At 44.7% G+C, this 20,701-nt stretch overlaps 1 protein-coding gene and 1 long non-coding RNA gene across 2 annotated transcripts; one reads left to right on the forward strand and one right to left on the reverse strand.

Moving 5' to 3' along the window:
- Nucleotides 1-6,007: 6,007 nt before the first annotated feature.
- On the forward strand, nt 6,008-15,432 carry LOC107373166 (uncharacterized). Its single transcript, XM_070547239.1, has 5 exons — nt 6,008-6,062; nt 6,203-6,492; nt 7,413-7,569; nt 14,937-15,044; nt 15,123-15,432. The coding sequence occupies exons 1-5, from the start codon at nt 6,008-6,010 to the stop codon at nt 15,323-15,325; spliced, it is 813 nt and encodes a 270-aa protein (XP_070403340.1). The 3' UTR covers nt 15,326-15,432.
- On the reverse strand, nt 8,637-10,225 carry LOC129163674 (uncharacterized). The gene is made up of 3 exons (XR_008563465.2): nt 9,092-10,225; nt 8,816-8,909; nt 8,637-8,694 (listed from the first exon to the last, which is right to left on the reverse strand). It is a non-coding gene; the product is annotated as an uncharacterized lncRNA (long non-coding RNA).
- Nucleotides 15,433-20,701: the final 5,269 nt, after the last annotated feature.

Consider the following 20,701-nt stretch of genomic DNA (forward strand, 5'->3'; position numbering starts at 1 on the left):
ATCATCAAAAGGTTGAAAATATTTCAGTAATTCCATTCAAAACGTGAAACTTGTACATTATATTCATGCAATGCACACAGACCAATGTATTTCCGATGTTTATTACGTTTAATTTTGATATTTATAGGTGACAACCAATGAAAACATCAAATCTGGTATCTCAGAAAATTAGAATATTCTAAAGGCCAATGAAAAAATGTTTGTTTCTCTAATGTTGGCCAACTGAAAAGAATGAACATGAAAAGAATGTGCATGTATAGCACTCAATACTTAGTCGGGGCTCCTTTTGCCTCAATAACTGCAGTAATGCGGCGTGGCATGGACTCGATCAGTCTGTGGCACTGCTCAGGTGTTATGAGAGCCCAGGTTGCTCTGATAGTCGTCTTCAGCTCCTCTGCATTGTTGGGTCTAGCGTATTGCATCCTCCGCTTCACAATACCCCATAGATTTTCTATGGGGTTAAGGTCAGGCGAGTTTGCTGGCCAATCAAGGACAGGGATACCATGGTCCTTGAACCAGGTGCTGGTGGTTTTGGCACTGTGTGCAGGTGCCAAGTCCTGTTGAAAGGTGAAGTCTGCATCCCCATAAAGTTGGTCAGCAGCAGGAAGCATGAAGTGCTCTAAAACTTCCTGGTAGACGGCTGCATTGACCCTGGACCTCAGGAAACAGAGTGGGCCAACACCGGCAGATGACATGGCACCCCACACCATCACTGACGGTGGAAACTTTACACTGGACCTCATGCAACGTGGATTCTGTGCTTCTCCGCTCTTCCTCCAGACTCTGGGTCCTTGATTTCCAAAGGAAATGCAGAACTTGCTTTCATCAGAAAACATAACTTTGGACCACTCAGCATCAGTCCAGTCCTTTTTGTCCTTGGCCCAGGCGAGACGCTTCTTGCGCTGTTTCTTGTTCAAGAGTGGCTTGACACACGGAATGCGACACCTGAATCCCATGTCTTTCATGAGTCTCCTCGTGGTGGTTCTTGAAGCGCTGACTCCAGCTGCAGTCCACTCTTTGTGGATCTCCCCCACATTTTTGAATGGGTTTGTCGTCACAATTCTCTGCAGGGTGCGGTTATCCCTAGAGCTTGTACACTTTTTTCTACCACATTTTTTCCGTCCCTTCGCCTGTCTGTTAATGTGCTTGGACACAGAGCTCTGCGAACAGCCAGCTTCTTTAGCAATCACCTTTTGTGTCTTGCCCTCCTTGTGCAAGGTGTCAATGATTGTCTTTTGGACAGCTGTTAAGTCAGAAGTCTTCCCCATGATTGTGGTGCCTTCAAAACAAGACTGAGGGACCTTTTAAAGGCCTTTGCAGGTGTTTTGAGTAAATCAGCTGATTAGAGTGGCAGCAGGTGTCTTCTATATTCAGCCTTTTCAGAATATTCTAATTTTTTGAGATACCAAATTTGGAGTTTTCATTAGTTGTCACTTATGAATATCAAATTTAAATGTAATGAACATTGGAAATACATTGGTCTGTGTGCATTGCATGAATATAATGTACAAGTTTCACGTTTTGAATGGAATTACTGAAATATTTTCAACCTTTTGATGATATTCTAATTTACTGGCCAGCACTTGTATTTACAAAATAGTATCTACTCTCATACTCTCACCACTTCTGCCCAGTTTCCCCCTCCTGTCTTCTTCTCTGCTCCTCTACTCTCCTGTCTCATCCTGTCTTCTTCTCTGCTCCTCTTTTCTCCAGTGTCCTCCTGTCATCTTCTCTGCTCCTCTTAAGTCTCCATTCTCCACTTGTCTTCTCTCCATTCTCCACAGCTGTGATTTACTGCAACATATGAGTTTATTGTACACAAGAATAGGTTAGTATTTATGCTAACAACAGCAACACAATAGAAAGAGATTCACTTTTCTCACATTACTGACCGCTCTTCTGTCCAGTCTCCTCCTGTCTTCTTCTCTGCTCCTCTACTCTAGTGTCCTCCAGTCTTCTTCTCTGCTCCTCTTCTCTCCAGTCTCCTCCTGTCTTCTTCTCTGCTCCTCTACTCTCCAGTGTCCTCCAGTCTTCTTCTCTGCTCCTCTACTCTCCAGTGTCCTCCAGTCTTCTTCTCTGCTCCTCTACTCTCCAGTCTCCTCCTGTCTTCTTCTCTGCTCCTCTACTCTCCAGTCTCCTCCTGTCTTCTTCTCTGCTCCTCTTTTCTCCAGCCTCTTCCTGTCATCTTCTCTGCTCCTCTACTCTCCAGTCTCCTCCTGTCATCATCTCTGCTCCTCTACTCTCCAGTCTCCTCCTGTCATCATCTCTGCTCCTCTACTCTCCAGTCTCCTCCTGTCATCATCTCTGCTCCTCTACTCTCCAGTCTCCTCCTGTCATCTTCTCTGCTCCTCTACTCTCCAGTCTCCTCCTGTCATCTTCTCTGCTCCTCTACTCTCCAGTCTCCTCCTGTCATCTTCTCTGCTCCTCTACTCTCCAGTCTCCTCCTGTCTTCTTCTCTGCTCCTCTACTCTCCAGTCTCCTCCTGTCTTCTTCTCTGCTCCTCTTTTCTCCAGCCTCTTCCTGTCATCTTCTCTGCTCCTCTACTCTCCAGTCTCCTCCTGTCATCATCTCTGCTCCTCTACTCTCCAGTCTCCTCCTGTCATCATCTCTGCTCCTCTACTCTCCAGTCTCCTCCTGTCATCTTCTCTGCTCCTCTACTCTCCAGTCTCCTCCTGTCATCTTCTCTGCTCCTCTACTCTCCAGTTTCCTCCTGTCATCTTCTCTGCTCCTCTACTCTCCAGTCTCCTCCTGTCTTCTTCTCTGCTCCTCTACTCTCCAGTCTCCTCCTGTCTTCTTCTCTGCTCCTCTTTTCTCCAGCCTCCTCCGGTCTTCTTCTCTGCTCCTCTACTCTCCTGTCTCATCCTGTCTCCTTCTCTGCTCCTCTACTCTCCAGTGTCCTCCGGTCTTCTTCTCTGCTCCTCTACTCTCCAGTCTCCTCCTGTCATCTTCTCTGCTCCTCTACTCTCCAGTCTCCTCCTGTCTTCTTCTCTGCTCCTCTACTCTCCAGTCTCCTCCTGTCTTCTTCTCTGCTCCTCTACTCTCCAGTCTCCTCCTGTCTTCTTCTCTGCTCCTCTTTTCTCCAGTCTCCTCCTGTCATCTTCTCTGCTCCTCTTCTCTCCAGTCTCCTCCTGTCTTCTTCTCTGCTCCTCTTTTCTCCAGTCTCCTCCTGTCATCTTCTCTGCTCCTCTTCTCTCCAGTCTCCTCCTGTCTTCTTCTCTGCTCCTCTACTCTCCTGTCTCATCCTGTCTCCTTCTCTGCTCCTCTACTCTCCAGTGTCCTCCGGTCTTCTTCTCTGCTCCTCTACTCTCCAGTCTCCTCCTGTCATCTTCTCTGCTCCTCTACTCTCCAGTCTCCTCCTGTCTTCTTCTCTGCTCCTCTACTCTCCAGTCTCCTCCTGTCTTCTTCTCTGCTCCTCTTCTCTCCAGTCTCCTCCTGTCATCTTCTCTGCTCCTCTACTCTCCAGTCTCCTCCTGTCTTCTTCTCTGCTCCTCTACTCTCCAGTCTCCTCCTGTCATCTTCTCTGCTCCTCTACTCTCCAGTCTCCTCCTGTCTTCTTCTCTGCTCCTCTACTCTCCAGTCTCCTCCTGTCTTCTTCTCTGCTCCTCTACTCTCCAGTCTCCTCCTGTCTTCTTCTCTGCTCCTCTACTCTCCAGTCTCCTCCTGTCTTCTTCTCTGCTCCTCTTTTCTCCAGCCTCCTCCTGTCATCTTCTCTGCTCCTCTACTCTCCAGTCTCCTCCTGTCATCTTCTCTGCTCCTCTACTCTCCTGTCTCCTCCTGTCTTCTCTGCTCCTCTACTCTCCAGTCTCCTCCTCTGCTCCTCTTAAGTCTCCATTCTCCACTTGTCTTCTCTCCATTCTCCACAGCTGTGATTTACTGCAACATATGAACAGCAGAAATATGTCTCGACGGCATAATCACAATCTTGTGCTGAAATAATAAAATGTATACAAAAGACAGCTGTTTCAGATATGAATAAACTTGGTTTGTTTCTCATATTTCATTTAATTATAGTAGAACGTATAGCCCAATATTATACATTTAATTTATACTGTATGCATCTTACATTTGATTTTCATATTCACTTTACTTATTCAAAAAAAAAACTTACATTTACAGATGCTTTCTCCTTAGTTTTGATGTGGTAAAGTCCTCGATGATGTCTTGAAAATCCAGTGCAGTTGTGAATCCATTTTCAATTGCTAACAGAGCAAAGGCATTCAGTTTTTTTCCTGTGACTGTTGCTCTCCGATGTGTTTTTACTCGTTTCAACACAGAAAATGATCTTTCTCCTGAACAGTTTGCAATCGGTAATGTCAGATACATGCGAAGGCAAATGTCCACATTAGGAAAAGCATCCCTCAAGCCTAGCTCTAGAAATTTCTTGTACATGGCCATGACTGATTCTTCATCTTTTACCATTGACATGAACTGACAAAACTCTGCTGTAAAGTCCTCCTCAAGATCCTGGGGGTATATTTTCTTCAACTTTTCTGTGGCTGCACGGATTTGTTCAATGTTCATTGATTTCCTTTTAGTAAGGAAACCAAATTTCTCCTCCACATTTTTGTATGCATCTTTGCGTTTTTTCAATTCTTGTGACAAGCAGTCACAGATGACATAATGGGTGTCAATCAAGAACGCTTCACGGCCGGAGCGCCGCACCTCTGGACCTGCAGACTCATCAAACATAACTTTCTTTACTTGTCTCCTTTGGCTATCTGCTTTGTATCCCTCTGTCGCTGTGAGAGTCTTGGCCTCTGCTTCATAGACATCAAAATCATTTCTGGCCTGTCCTATGTATTCTATGAGTGAACTGTACAGAATAGGAACAGTACATACATCAATGTGTACCTGTTGCAATGCTTTGCTGGTTACATTGATTCTTCTCAGCAGTTCATCCCACAGCACTGTCATAACTGCAGTTTCAAGGGTTTCCATCACTGTTATTAATTGACTTGCCTCATATTGAGCAGCTCTGGGGGTTCCATGGTCAACTTTGATTTCATTCAAAGCATCCTGTATAGCTTTGTAGCCAAATCTCAGAGCTTTTGTTGCATCAGCTCTTGCAGACCATCTTGTGCTGGAAAGGCTCTTCAGTGTCAGACCTTGCTCACATTTTGTCAGGGTCTGGAGGCTCCTGCTGTATGTTGGGCTCACTTCTGGCTGGCTGCTGTCCTTCCAGTTCTTTCTGCGACTGCGTTGATGTTGATAGCGCAACAACGTCTTCCGTCGCATTTCCCGCCGCATCTTCCACCTCGTCTTCGGGCCATGTCTCCTCCGGCCCGGCCTCTGGCTCTGCTGACTCCAGAGGGTTCACAGCTGTCGGACGGCTGCCCGAGCAGCCCGACAGAAACTTCTTTAAAGCCCCCCGCTGTTTCTTCTTTTGTTCCTCTTCTCTTTTTTTCTTTTTACGTTTTGCTGCACCTGAAAGCATTGCGAAAGTTAACCTAAAACACCTGCTACTAGCTTAATCGTGTCCCGCTCGATGATCCCGCTCCACTCTGACCGCTTCCTTCTCTGACGTCCTTAGTTGGGTGGCGCCCAAGTTATAGGCTACTGTGATAGGCTGGCGTTAATGTGATGTAGCTAATGTAACAGTCTATGGTTAAGATAAACATTGTCACTCTTTTTAGTTAATAAATATTGAAATAGATTGTAGAGAGGACGAGTCCTCTCTACAAATTCTATCACAGGACATTTGTACATTTTATTTTTGATTTATTTATTTTTTTATTTTGTCCCTCTGTCTGGGCCCCATCCAGCCAATCGGGCCCTAGGCACGTGCCTACTTTGCCTTTGCGTTAATCCGGGCATGCTCACCACCGCTCCTTTAGTGGTGGCAGGATTCACCTGAACTGCAGGAAGACCTCAAGTCCAACCACACGCTGTCTCCCAGTCATGTGACCCTCCCACATCCACCTCCTCATGTCTCTGCTGTGATGTCACACCTGCCATCACTCACCCTGACAGTGACTGTGGTCTCTGACTTCAGTCTTCTCACAACACAATGACGATCACAGCTGTTTTGATCAAACTCTCTGCAGCTCTGCTGTGTGTTGGAGGTACTTGATCTTTTTCATCCTGCTGACAAGCTGTCCCTTTAGCTTTCGTCTCATACTCAAGACTTCATGCTGTTGTTTTCTGCTGCTTAAACAGAGACCGACCAAATGTCTGCATCATGATGTGTTTCTGAACCCTTCAGGTCTAAGTGATGGGAGTGATGTCACTCAGACTCCTCTGCTCTGGATGAACCAGAGTCAGTCTGCAACTATCAACTGCAGTCACAGAAAGGGGACTGAATACTGGCAGATGTACTGGTACCAGCAGCTGCCTGGGAAGACCATGAAACAAATAGTTTTCACTACTCCAAGTCCTCCTCACCAGTATGAAACTGGTTTCAGTCAGGACAAATTTCCAGCAGAGAAGAAGGACGCTCAGACTGGATCTCTGACAGTGAAGAACCTGCAGCCTGAAGACAGTGGAGTGATGCAGGTGGATTCAAGAGTTGCACAAAAACCCACAGAGAGTTTTAATTGGTGTTTAATTACCTGCAGGGGGCGCTCTGTACCTGGATATTTCATCTGTGTTTTCTCTGGTTTCACTCACACTGTGTCCTGACATTTGGTTTAGTGATGTTACATTTCATCACCTGAGTTATGCTGTTTGCACCCATCTGATTAGTATTGATCTGTGGGTGTAAATCAGAGTTAGAGTTGAGGCTGTTTGCCATTTTCTTTTCTTCCTCAGTTTTCATTTTCATTGCACTAAATTTGCTATTTTCTCTTCTTGTCTTGATCTTTTGTTTATTTTACTCTTTCAACTCAGAGAATCTCTGGATCCGGATCCATCATCAGTATTATTATTTATTTTTTTCTCTTTTTTTCTTTCTTTCTTTTTTCTTTCTTTTTCCTTCATTTCTTTTCTTTAAAGAAAAACACTTCAGTCCGACCAGGCCTTTCATGTAAGCATCAATTAGCTGCCGTTATAGTGGGCGGGAGCGCTTTCACTGACGGCCAAGGGGCCGCGCTTTGGACATGAAAATTAGACTCGAAACAAAGATTTAAAGAAAAGAAGCATCTCTACGTTTCTGGGATATTCCCTCTGCTAATTCTAGAATTGAATAAAATAGATTTTTTTGATCCCACATTGGGGAAATTTACTACACTTTGAGTCTATTTTTTACACATTACGCAGAAATTCGTCCGGTGGTAAAGCCCCATGGAAGCAGCTAGCTACTAAGGCAGCCAGGAAGAGAGCGCTCCGGACGCTTCCAGAAAGTGTTAAGCTCAGCGGGCCAGACAGGAAGCCAACCACAAAAAAATTATAACACCTTGAAACTTCAATCAAAGTTGCGTAACTAGCAAAAACAAAAACGGCATTTCCTTATAAACCTCCATAGCCGAGGTAAATAGAACAGGACCTTTTTGGTCTCTCCTTTATTGTCTGAAGAACCAGACTCATGCAAGGTGTTGGAGGTCCCAAGTAATTCAGAGACCTTGTGGGACCAGCTGCATGGAACGCTTTGCAGCCATTTCTCGACTGAAACGGAAACGGAAAGGGGGCTCGCAGGTAAGACGCGTCTATTACGAGACGCTCTGCTTACGCATCCAGTGAAATGCCGGGGTGAGCTCGTTTGCCTTCAAGCTGGGTCCAATAGGTCAGACGTTCAGTTGAACAAGTAGAAACAGCTTTCCATTTTGTAATGACTCTTAACAAAATACCTCTGAAAAGGTCATGCACCTCCCTCCTTCCACATCCTTGATACAACAAAATACTTTCCAATGGTTACTAAACTATGGCTGTGTCTCAATTCAGGGTCTGCATCCTTCGAAGGACCCAGCCCACCCGGCCGACGTGGGCTGGGTAGACCGGATGTTAACGGCTGTGAATTTGGACAGGCCTAGCCTTCATGAACTCCCTCCGCGAACGTTCCGTCGCCTAGCAACCGTGGAACCGCTGGGCAGAAGGGAGAAGGAACTTTAAACGATGGAGCTCGACGTTTTATTTAGCTTTTTAACCCCCAGGGACCCAAATTTAGAAAACAATTGCAAAATCTTTTTTTAACCTTTCACATGTTGTTCTAGGAGGCCAGATAAACGGGCCCATTTACACATTTTAACAGCCAATAGTGTCGCAGAACGGAACAATAGGACCTATTAGCAATGTAAATGTGGTTTTAAAAAGAAAAAAAATGGGGAAGGTTTATTTTTGTAGACTTAAATCTGATGTTGTAATATTACAACCGTTGGTCTCTGGGGGTTAATCATTTCCTTGACTGTTGGAGAGCTAATTCAGAGAAAATACTTTAGACAAGCTGAGCCTGAGCAAAGATGTGATAATAGTTTTTAATACTTTCTAAGGGTCTTCATTTGACCAAAACCGATTTATCACCTTTTAAGACTTTTCAAGACCCAGCGGATACCCTCTAGTAAACAATACTCATTTGTAAACAAAAATAAAATTCAAGAGTTTAATGCAGAACTGATTTTATTTAGATATTTCTTTTATATGTACATGTTTAATCTTTATTAACCATTTTTTTCTAGCAAAGTAAAAAGCTGTCAAAGTTCTTCCTTCTCTCCTGTGCCCTCTGCTGCTCTGCCTCCCTCTGCAGCCTCATGTCCTCCCAGATCCGCTCCAGAAGCTGGTCATCGCTGGCACCTTCCCCTGGATGCCCATTTTCTCCAGAATAGTCTTAACAAACATGTAAGAAAAAAAACAGGAAGAGAAAAGAGGACAACGGGTTATTCCTTTCATGTTTTCGCAGAAAAAAATAAACTCAAACGAGTTTTTAAAATATGAGATGTTATTGTACCTCCATGCCACAGCCGCCGAATACTTTGCTCCGGTGATCATGTGGTCCATCTCCGCCCTAAGCTTAATAAATTCCCTGGTTTTCTCTTTTGTTCCTAAAATACAAACTTCTATTAAAATCAGGGGGAAAACGTAGCGGGAGAAGAGCGACACCGAGCGGCCGAACATACGAGCCGAGACCGCAATACAAGCACTTTTACTGTAACATTTCTAACTAAAATAACGTTCATGTATCACAAAAAGTCCTTAACCTAACAGTTTTCAAGTTTATACTGACATTTATATGCGCAATCCTCTCCGACAGCTCCCGCTTCACTGTCCGCCATTGTTTTTAAGTTTTTCTGCTGGCCGGCTAGCAAGGCATCTTGGGAAATGCTACCTATTGAAGGATACACCCGACCCATCCTTCATTCAGGCGAAAAGAAGGCCGCATTCGTCGACCGCATTTGAAGGAGTCTTCGAATTGGGACAGGCCGAGTCGCGGCGCTGTGACGTAACCGGCCGACGAATCCGGCCGACGTAGGATGCAGACCCTGAATTGAGACACAGCCTATCTTTTGCAGCCATGTGTGACCATCAGAGACCAAAACTACAAGTGTTGGCTCGAAGAATGATAAAACTTACCATAATAGAAGTTTTGAGTGCATAGTATAAAAGTTGTGCTTTTTGTTCATCATTTTAGGAATCAGGAAACCCAATTTCCCTTTTGAAAGAAAACATCTTCTCTAAAAGCAAGTGGAAGCAGCAAAAATCACCTCTTACACTGGGTGTATTATTGCGAGGAGGATGAAAAGTGTCCGCTTGTTTTATTGGTGTGTGATGAAGATTCTTACATCTTCCACAACAATCTGGAACAAGAACTGTTTAAGTTTGACAAAAAGGCCCAATTGGTAAGATCTGAGCAGCTTCAAAGGCTGAAGAGCGTTTTTCTCCCCGAGGTTGGGACGTCTGAGTAACACATTTTTTTCACCCATGTCTCCGACATGCTGCTGGCAAGATGAATGAGTCAGTGGGTTTTCTGCAGGGGACTTGGTATACACCTGGTCAGCACCTGTCAGGGGTTGTTCATGGTGACGATAACACACGGTGATGTTCTAGACCAGGGGTGTCAAACTCATTTTAGCTCAGGGGCCACATTGAGGGAAATCTAGTCCCAAGTGGGCCGGACCAGTAAATAAAATACAAAAATCTGATTGTTTTCTTTGTTTTAATACAATCAATATAAAACAAGGCTGGAGCCTGAGGACAGTGTAGTACAAGTACAACACCTGAAGTGTACTTGAAAATTTGAAAAAAAAAAAAAAAATTCAACAAATAAAAAAAACATTCCTTAGTGATTCAAAGAGCTTACAGATCACATGGCAAGATCAGTTTCATGCAGCACTTAAAGTATATTTGACTCATTTTACTTTTAGCTTTCACCAGAACATCAATATCAGAAGTCACATCCTGAGTGGCGGCCAACTTCAGGATGTGATTCGAGTTCTTGTGTGAGCCTTGAGCGCATCTTTGTTTTATTTATACTCATTACAGAGAAAACTTGCTCACAATGATACGTTTATTTTCACTCTACATTGTAAAGTATGAAAATAAAGTTTACACAACCATCTCGCGGGCCGGATTTAACCCGCTTGCGGGCCGGATCCGGCCCGCGGGCCGCATCTTTGACACCCCTGTTCTAGAGCCTGCATTAAGACGCCAATGAAGAGGCCCTCTTGCGAGTGATCTCTCAGCAGAGAATCTGCAGCAGAAATGATAACAAGGTGTCCAAACAAACCAAGTCAAGTCACACTCCATTAGTAAAGCACAACGTAAGCTTAAACCAACCCAATGTGCTTTCAGGTAAAAATAAAAAGAGATTTTATGTGAAAATGCATAAAAATGCACACAAAAGCTAATTTACCAACAAGAAAAGTAATCACAGATACAGAAACATTCACACACACAATATCCACAAGCTAACGTTAACACAAAATAAACAATAATGAACAAGAATCTGCTTCTAGACCTGCAGAAAGAGAGAAAAAAAAGGGACACAACAACAATACCACAAGATCAAGCTATCACTGCGTCAACTTGATGAAGAAATATATAATCAACATTGTTTAACTGAACAATCACATGATAATAAATCACAGTGCATTAAGTGCCCACCATAGCCTTAACACATGTGCTGAACGTGCCCAAGTCCATACTTATGTGAGCACCTGTGTGTGTACATGGGCTTGTTTATATAAGGTTTATCCATAGGAGCGTCCAATAGAGAGTGTGAGGGGCCACAGATCTGCCCCCCAAAGATGTGTAGGAGACGGAGGGAGCTCCAAGTCCCAGAGATCCAGGAGTTGCCCCAGAGCACAGGAACTCCAGGGAGACTGCGACCAGAAAAGCCCCCGCCCCCCTCGAGTGGCGCAGAGGATCGCCCCGGGGGGCCACAACCAGCAGTCGGCAGAGTCCCGGGAGATATCGGCGGCAAGCCCACAGTCCCACCAGCAGCCTCCCACCCACTAGCCGGCCGAACCCGGGATCCAATGACCCGGGACCCAGGGGCGACCACCTCCGCCGGGGACCCAGCAGAGCCCAGGGACCCAGACCCCACCAGGCAGCCACCGGGATTGGTCTGAAAGATGCCAAAAATATTAAACCCCCTGACCCGGGAGCATCGACCCAGGCAGACCAAGGCACCGCACTCCACACCAGGTGTGGCAGGGAGAGGGGAGACAAAGATCTATATCATCAAAAGAAGTCCCAGGAGAGGGGAGGAGTCAAAGGCCCCACCTGACATATACAGTCATACACAAACACAGTCACACACTCCCTTCCTCATGCTCACACATACACATACAACCAAAGACTTACAAAAATGCACGCTGGACACCCACTCATGCTCCCCATACACACCCTATTCACTCTGGTCCCGGTACTGCTGCACATGGGGTACAACCATCACCGGTTACCAGAGTTTGACCCTTTCTGCTGGGGTGCTGATGAGCAGGCTCCCCCGCCCAATGCCGAGCACATCCCACCACCCCAGACCCCAACCAGACGGCCAGATCTCCCTCATAGCCTCCAGCCCCAGGAAGCCTAGCAACAACAGAGGTGTGCTACGACCCCTAGTCTCCCTCCGCCTGCTCCAGTACAGTGTTAGTGTGTGTTGATGAGGTGTATTCCATGGCTGTGGTGAGCGGGCAGTGCGGGCATCATCTGGCCTATGCCAGCTGATGCCACCACACCACCCCACTTGCACCCACAGCCCTCGGTGTCTAAGTGCAGTTTAAAAATGGAAGTGGGCACCAGCACTTGGGATGAGACTGAGAAATCCCCCTGCCAAATGCCGTTGGATGTGTTCACTCTCAAGGCGTTAAGTGTGTGTTTGTGTGGAATGTCGTTGGTGGAAGTGTTTAAGGTGCAGATGAAATTGGGGGGCAGGTTGCCACAGGAATGCGGAAATAGGGTCCATACCCGCACTCCCTGACTTACTCTTTTCTCTCCATATCTTGATCTTTTGTTTATTTTACTCTTTCAACTCAGATAATCTCTGGATCTGGATCCATCATCAATATTAAACAGAGCTCAGAGTCCTGCATCCATCAGCTGTAACCATTCAGTTGCTGCATCTGACACAATATTATGGTGCTAGAAGCAGATAGGCCACTCTGCTCTAAAGTTACAGTTTTTTTCAATTGCTAAAACACGTTTTTCAAAACTGTACGTTTCTTTCAAAACTGCACACACAAAACCCCAAACATAACACACAAATTCCTAAACCGTGGCCTCCCTTTGCAACAAAACCCTGCCATCACGCATCTTAACATGTTCCCAAAATGGAACACGTGTTTTCATTTGTAAACACAGCCACATTTTCACATGACACACACATACCATTCATTGCTTAAACACAAGTAGCCTTTGGGTGAACACTACCAAGCATGGAAAGAACACTGAAGAGGAAAACTGAAAACACAATTGTCTAAATGGAACATAATGAATTACACACTGAATGTATGACAGGGTCCACTTTTCTCTGAGACAAACATTAGACATCACACACATTCTGAGACAAAACATTTTATTTTTACAGTTAACCTCCACCCCCTCTCCCATTCAAGCATAATCATGGGCATCATGCCTCCGGTCTCTGTCTGGCCAGAGGGCCTCATCAACATCACAGGCGATGTCCTCCTGGTCCAAACAGCTCTGGAAGTACCACCTCGAGTGCCTCATGAAGCCCTGACAGGCCTCAAAGGCCACATCTCTACAAGCCTCCTCCATGGCTTGAAGCAGTGGGACCTGGCTCTGTGGATTCCTTTCGTACACCTTCCACCTCCAGGCTGAGAAAAACTCCCCAGTGGGATTGAGGAAGGGGGAATAAGGTGGAAGGTATAAAATGGAAAACCGTGGGTGGTCCTGAAACCACTCATACACCTGGGTAGCCTTGTGGAAACTTACTTTTATGCTGCAGTCCCTGATTGCAAATTGCTCGCCAGACCCGACAGTTTAGAGATTTGAATATTTGTGTGTTGTTGATCGAAGCTTTGAGAATTTATGTGAGAAGTGTTTGTAAACCTGAAAATTGTGTGTTGTGTTTTGACAGCAAGGTAATGTGAAATTGACATCAGAGTGTAAAGGAGGAAAATCAGAGTTCTAATATGATAAGGAAATCTTAAGTAGTGATAAACTGAGTCAAGCGATTGGGAACAGAAGTAGAGGTTGTGAAAATTGTGCCTCATTTTTGCTTTTGAGTTTTAGCAATCAAAAAAACTGTAATCTGAGTATTTGTTGAATGGTTCAAGCACAGCATCGGGTCACGTGACTGGGACCAATAAACTTGAGTAGGCTGCCCTAGCATTTTCATTCAAAAGTCCAACTGCAGAGGGGAAGAAACTGTTTTTGTGACGAGAGGTTCTGGTCCGAATGGATCTGAGCCTTCTGCCAGATGGGAGCGAGTCGAAGAGACTGTGTCCAGGGTGAGACGAGTCAGCTGTTATCCGACCTGCACGCCTCAATGTCCTAGAGGTGTACAGATCTTGAATGGAGGGGAGTTTGCAGCCAATGACCTTCTCTGCAGAGCGCACGACACGCTGCAGCCTCTTCTTGTCCCTGGTGGTAGCTCCAGCGTACCACACGGTGATGGAGGAGGTGAGGATGGACTCGATGATAGCGGTGTAGAATTGCCTCATCGACTGTAGTGATAGGTTGAATTTCATCAACTGCCTCAGGAAGTACATCCTCTGCTGGGCCATTTTTCTGATGGTGGTGATGGTGGGCTCCCATTTGAGGTCCTGGGTGATGGTGGTGCCCAGGAAGCGACATGAGTCCACCATCGTGATGGGAGTGTCAGACAGGTTTAAGGGGGCGATGGGGTGTGTGTGTTTCCTGAAGTCCACAACAACCTCTGCTGTCTTCTGGGTGTTTAGCACCAGGTTGTTGTGGCTGCACCAGGACACCAGCCGTTCACCAGCCGGATTTAGCAGCCGTTTAATCCCGACGTGATCAAACCCAGTGAATCCTGATAAGAATAGTAAATGTCTGACCTGATGTTGGGCTAATACAGCCAGTCTGTCACTCCTCGCTCCTTGTAAAGCTTATTGTCCACGTAAAGCTTATCCACCAAGATGACAGCTCTCTTCCCATCCTGGACAAACTTTCTGAGCAGCAGAAAGAGGACTCGGCGCCGATCCAGGATTTCCATAGGGAACTGGTCATTTACTCTGAAGTCTTTCCCTTTGAGCTCTCTTCCGTGACTTTTAACAAGATCCTTCTGCTTAAAATGTTCAAATTTAGCCACGATGGGACGAGGTCTTCTGCTGTCCACTCTTTTAGCTCCAAGGCAATGTACCCGGTGAAAGGTGATGTTTCCGTTTCTTCCCTGGAAGAGGGAATGACACGGATCACCCTGGACAACAAGACTCTGAAGGAGACGGTTTTGGACCTTCAGGCCCGCAGCATGAGGCATAATTTGGTGTTCGCAGGCCTGCCGGAGCAGACGGGAGGAGCGGAGAACTGCGAGCAAACAATAAAAAACTTTCTCCAGACCCAAATGAAGATACTCTTGCAAAACTCATCTAAAAGGAAAGAAAAGAAATTTTTTCATTCTGCCAAATAAAAATGTTTCTCTTGTTCAGATTCCAGCCTGGTTTCTAATGGCAGACAGTGTTTCACCTGCAAAGGAACTGACTGCACAGGATCTTTGAACTGTGAGGGGAGTGAGGACCACTGCATCAAAGCTACAAGTAAGAGTCCTTCTTCCTCTGTTCTCCACACCTTCATACTTGTTAGTCACTTATTTACATGTGGTATAATTGTTACAGGGACTGCAGAAGGGGTCACTAAGATTTTAAAAGGCTGCACGTCCAAGCAGTTTTGCTCTGGGGATGCGATTGCACAAGCCGCTCACATGACTGGAGTCGACGTAAGTTGCTGCCAGGGCAACTTCTGCAACAGTGCCAGCGGTCCAACTGGTGGTCTGCTGCTGTTGATGGTGCCGCTCATCTCTTTCATTTTGTTTTCCTAGTGGATGCAAACATGAATATTCTGCTTTTTAAATCACAGCCACCAATTAGAAAGAACATTGTATCCAGTGTTTTCCTGAACTTAAAATAAAAATGTCTTGATGTTTGAGTTTTCATTCAGTTTTCATAAACCATACCGAGAAACTTTATTGCAGGGGTCACCAGGTTACTCTGCCAGGAATCAGCCAGCGAGCCACCCTGCCTGACTTGCTTTTAAATTAGATGTCAAGCTGTCCGTTTTCAGTGAATATCTAATCTAAAATTTATTTAGAGGAAGTAAGATAAAAATCTGATTAATTACATAAATCTTACGGCAAACGTGAGGAAATATGCATATTAATCACTCAGGTTGCAGTCGTAGCACCGATCTCCGTTTCTGTCCACTTTGACCAGCAGCTGCACATGCGAGGACACGCTTCTAAAGAAGACGGGGTGACATCATTATACAGACCACAATAACATCCTCACACATATATATATATGTATATATATGTGTGTGTGTGTGTGTGTGTGGTATCTTTACACACATGCAGGTCCACTCAGAGAGCTGGAGGTTGCGGTGAGGTAGAAGGTGGCACCTTGCTGGTTTCTCAGCTCAGAGGCGAGCTGCAGGCTGCTCGGTGACCACATCCTGTTCTCTGCTGTTGCTCCTCTGCAGGTTTCATGAGCCGCTTTGTCTTCCTCACCAACAACAGCTCTGACCTTCATCTTCACACTCATGAGAGCGCTGACTTCCTGTTGTTGTGTGTTTGACTCACAGAAACTCACAAGTTTTCAGCTACAGAAGTACGGAAACTTTAGTAAAACAGTTTGATGCTAATTAGAAAAATAGACACAAATAAAGTTTTCACACTTTTATTATTTATTTTATACAAGAAACAAAAGATGAAAGAAAAGTCATCAGAAAAGTTGTTTTATTGAAGAATCTTGTAATGAGTCACTTCAGCCAGCATATAAATCTTCCTGAGCTGAGATGTTTCACCTTATTATGAGAAAAGCAGATAAAAACATCTGACACCACCTCTGGAACAAGTAATGAACAGAAAGAAGCTCACCTCACCAGATCAAAAACATTTTATATGTAAAAAATCTTCAAATGAAGAGTTAGAAACAGTCAGAAATGGAAAAAAAATCTGTTTGTTTTCTAATAATAAAAGCCTCACAGGTTCTGAAGGGTTAAATCAGCTGATTTCAACATAAATTCCCAGAAACACAAACTGAATGTTCTGTTTTCTACAGATTTTATTTACAGAGACCAGAAAATGTTCCTCCTGAAGCTTGTTGGTTTGTTCAGACTTCGGCTCAGATATTTGTGCAGTAGGGAACAAACTGAGTGGATAACATTAATATTCCACACATGCTGCTACTATGGAAATCTGAATCTGAACACATGCAGATAAAATGTGACTTTACTGTCAAAATGATCACACAGAATTAAGTACAACATATTTTACTAAACAAGATGCAAAAGCTGTATTTGTTAGATACTCATAAATCAAACCTCCCATGTTTACATTTAATTTCTGTATGAATTCCTGCCGTTTTGATCTAATAGCAACTCCTATGTGTCCCACAGACTAAGCTGTACGAGCTGGAAGGCCAGGTGAGACGTGGAGCAGCTGAGCGAGGAGCTGCAGAGACCAAGAAGATGGAGTTTCAGGAGGAGATCCAGAAGCAGAAGGAGCAGATCACTCACATAGAAAGCATGTATAAGAGGCAACTAGAAGGAGCACAGGTCACCTGCAGCCAAGAGAAAGTGAACTTTAACACCATTTGGTGTCAGAAAGTTGTTTGTATTTTCATGGAAGCTTTTTGGTCACTGTTTATGGTTAAAAATGTTAATATTGTCGCTATATTTTGTATTTAGACAAAGCTGCAGCAGAATATTTCCTCCAGCACCAGAACAGTTCAGGATCTCAAAGGTAGCAGTTAAAATTGACTTCTAACAAAACTAACTAAAAAGGAATAAATGTCTTTGACATTGTACCGGGTGTCACAGGACAGTTTTTGTGTTCTGCAGCTCAGCTGAATCAGCTGAATGATGACTTGGGGAAGTTTCAGAAGACGCTGCAGAGCTGCCAGGGCAACATGGACTCCCTGGACAAGAAATGAACATACGACCTGTCAGCACACGTTTGTGTAGATCTTCACCCAGGTTTCTGTCAGCAGGTTTGGTTCATGTGAATTGTTTTTGTGAGCGGGACTCGGTGTGTGAGTCCAGGGTCCAGTCCCAGAAGGAGCTGTGTGATGAGAAACTGGCCGCTGTAAAAACGTGAAATCCAGAGGAATACGGAGAAGCCTGCAGGCGTCTCCTCACAAGTGGAAGTTAGTTTGCATTTTTCAGTGCACAATAAAAGAGCAGGAAGCATCTGTTTCTGCAGACTGAATGCTGGGTTCTTCTGTTTGTGACATGAGCATTGTAATGAGGGTAATTACATCTAATTAAGGACCGTGAGACATTAAGATTGCATATCGAGTATGAAATCCATCTTACGGACCACTGTGGGACTTAACCAGAAGAGTGGAACTTTTTAATGTAGGGATTTGTAACACTTTGTATTAACTGAGAGACAATAGAAGAGAGAGAGTCCTTTAAACATTTAAGATGATTTATTACTGAATAATTTTAAACAATTTAAACAAGACTAACTCTACTAATGATGGATGTATCTGTTTGAATGAGGTGTGAGATGGATGGTGTGTGTGAGTCGTGTTAATCAGAACTCTCGTATCCGGAGAAGCAAGTCTGAGTGGGAGATGATGTTTTGCTCCTAACTATGATCAGAGTTTGACCGGAGTAGTTTCATAAACACATGAGACGCCATATTTGTCGCATCCACACATACCCTCAGTGAGACCTCCTGCACGGATCCAGAATGTCAGGTCCACGGACCCTCCTTTCGGTACTGGAGCCAGTGGTACAGCATCACAGCACGACAAACTAGTCCTTGGATTGTCTCCAGATTAAAGCGGCAGGTGGTTCACAAAGTCAAAAGGGGACCCTCCTTGGGTCAGTGAGTTCAGCTTTTATTCTGAAAGGAACTGTTGCTTGGTTGGTAAAATGCAACAGATTTTCCCAGCTTGTTGGTTCTCGGCTTAAAAAGGGAAGTCCGGATGGCCGGTCCAGATACTTCGCTTAGCATGCGGTGAACTCCAGTGAGATCTTGAGAACTGAACTAAGATGGCGTTGGAACTAGTTTTATCAATCTGGATGTTTTGAATTCTGGTCGAATCAAAGCTGGCAGATTTATAAACACCACAGAGACTATACCACGCTTCAGACTAGGAAGGTTCTGATTGGATCAGTAACAGCAATGTGTCAGAGTGGTTTACATTACGTGTGTCAGTGTGTCTAGTGAACTAGATTAAGTCATTTACTTATTAAAACATATTAATCATAACATTGTGATTTCACAGATCGGTCACATTGTATTATTGACTAACAGTTGTTTTGATTAGCTTTATTAAAAATAGAGTTCTTTGATTAATTAAAAGAAAAGAGTCTTTTAATCTTCTTTCTTCTCTTGCTGGAAAGTAAACAGTTTAGGTGCAATACTCTCTACGTGTAATGCAAAAAGGTGGTGCAAAAAAGAATAAAATTAATAAAACCCTATACAGCGTATGGGAGAACTCACTGCACTACGTAAAAATATAATAAAATGAAGGGCAAAATGGTTTTAGCGCCGATGGAAAATTAACCAAGTTAATCATAAAGTTTTCAACTTAATCACTGTAACAAAGTTCTATAAAAAGGTAGATATATGGGTGTCAAAGAGCACTAAAATGTAAATCAGTGAAGTTAGTAATCAACTTACATGTGAATGTTCCCTTAAGGAATTAAGATTAGTGAAAATAAAAACAAATTTGGATAACAGTAATATGTGAACTAAACCCATCTACTGTTACCTAACTGATTACCTGACTTCAGGAACCCACAGCATGTTCATCTCAAATCACCCCAAGTCTGCACGTCGTGTATAAACAGGAAAGACAATCATGCACACACACAAACACAGACAAACTTGTGTAACTCGAGATAGAGAACTATGGGTCCGACAAGTCTTGCAATAGAAATCACTCCACCTTCGATGTTCTAGCTGAAGGCGCCGTAGGTGCAGGTGGAGGAGGAGGAGGACCGGCCGGATCAGGCGGAGGCACCTGGGTAGCTGGTGCTTCACAAACCGGTGCGATGGCTCGAGTTAGGCACCCTTCGACATCGTGGACCGAGTCCCCTAGAAAGGTCAACCGTGCAGAGAAGTGACGGAACAGGACAAATGACAAACCCCACGACAGGCAGAGGTTTAGGCATGCAATGAATACCACGACAGAATCAGCGGAGGACCAGGAGTAAGACACTGGTTGAAACCTGAGACCGGGATCTGCCGACAACTCACTCAGCACTCTGTTCACCACACCCACCCGAACCATGGTTGGACCATCGAATGTAACACGATCCACCGTAGCTGGAGAAAGAGCAAAGGAGATGTTATCATAAAAAGGAGAAAACTCCACTTCAGACTTATGCTCACCAGGATCCAAGTAATCTAGAGAGACCTCACCTACATGGACCTTAGCAACACGTGGAACTGTTACCCATAGGGTTTGAGAGGGAAGCACAACTGGTGTAGACACACCATGACGCTCATAGAAAACATCAACTTCTCTAGCAGGGGTATTAAGTAACCAATGGTTACCAACAACAACAGCGGTACTATGCACAACATGTGAACGTGGAGTCACATTCATAGGACATTTAGAGTCACCTGAAAACTCATCAATGCCACACACACCACCGGCACCGCCAAGCAGAAAAGGTGTACCTGGACACAAGAAGTATAGGCCACGTGTGTGTGTGTGTGTGTGTGTGTGTGTGTGTGTGTGTGTGTGTGTGTGTGTGTGTGTGTGTGTGTGTGTGTGTGTGTGTGTGTGTGTGTGTGTGAACTGACACTGTGTGCTTGAACTGATTAATACCTTTTAAATAGCTGACCATGGTTGGAGGGAGGGATGAGGGGCATTACCATCGACATATATATTGGACAATTCATTTCCATAGGCTCCAAAAACACGTTTTTGAGGAGAAATGGGAGGTGGCCACCACCGCCCTTTTGACTGAGTCACAGGTTCCATCAAACCCAGTCAATTCCACAAAAGGGAAGAGAGGTGGAGCTGAGGGTGGGGCTGTAAGGCTGGGATACTGACGACACCAGGTCGAACTAGCTACAAGCTAACCTGAAGCTAACCCAAAGCTAAAGCGGAGGTGGGAGCTAAGCTAACGGAGGTAGCAACCTAGCTAAAACAGGAGTTAACTGTGCACAACACCAGAGCTTCTGAGTCAGAGATACGCCGGGCTGACCGCTGGGTAAAACCGGGTGGAACAC

This window comes from Nothobranchius furzeri, chromosome 18 (assembly GCF_043380555.1).
Source record: "Nothobranchius furzeri strain GRZ-AD chromosome 18, NfurGRZ-RIMD1, whole genome shotgun sequence".
Taxonomy (NCBI): Eukaryota; Metazoa; Chordata; class Actinopteri; order Cyprinodontiformes; family Nothobranchiidae; genus Nothobranchius; species Nothobranchius furzeri.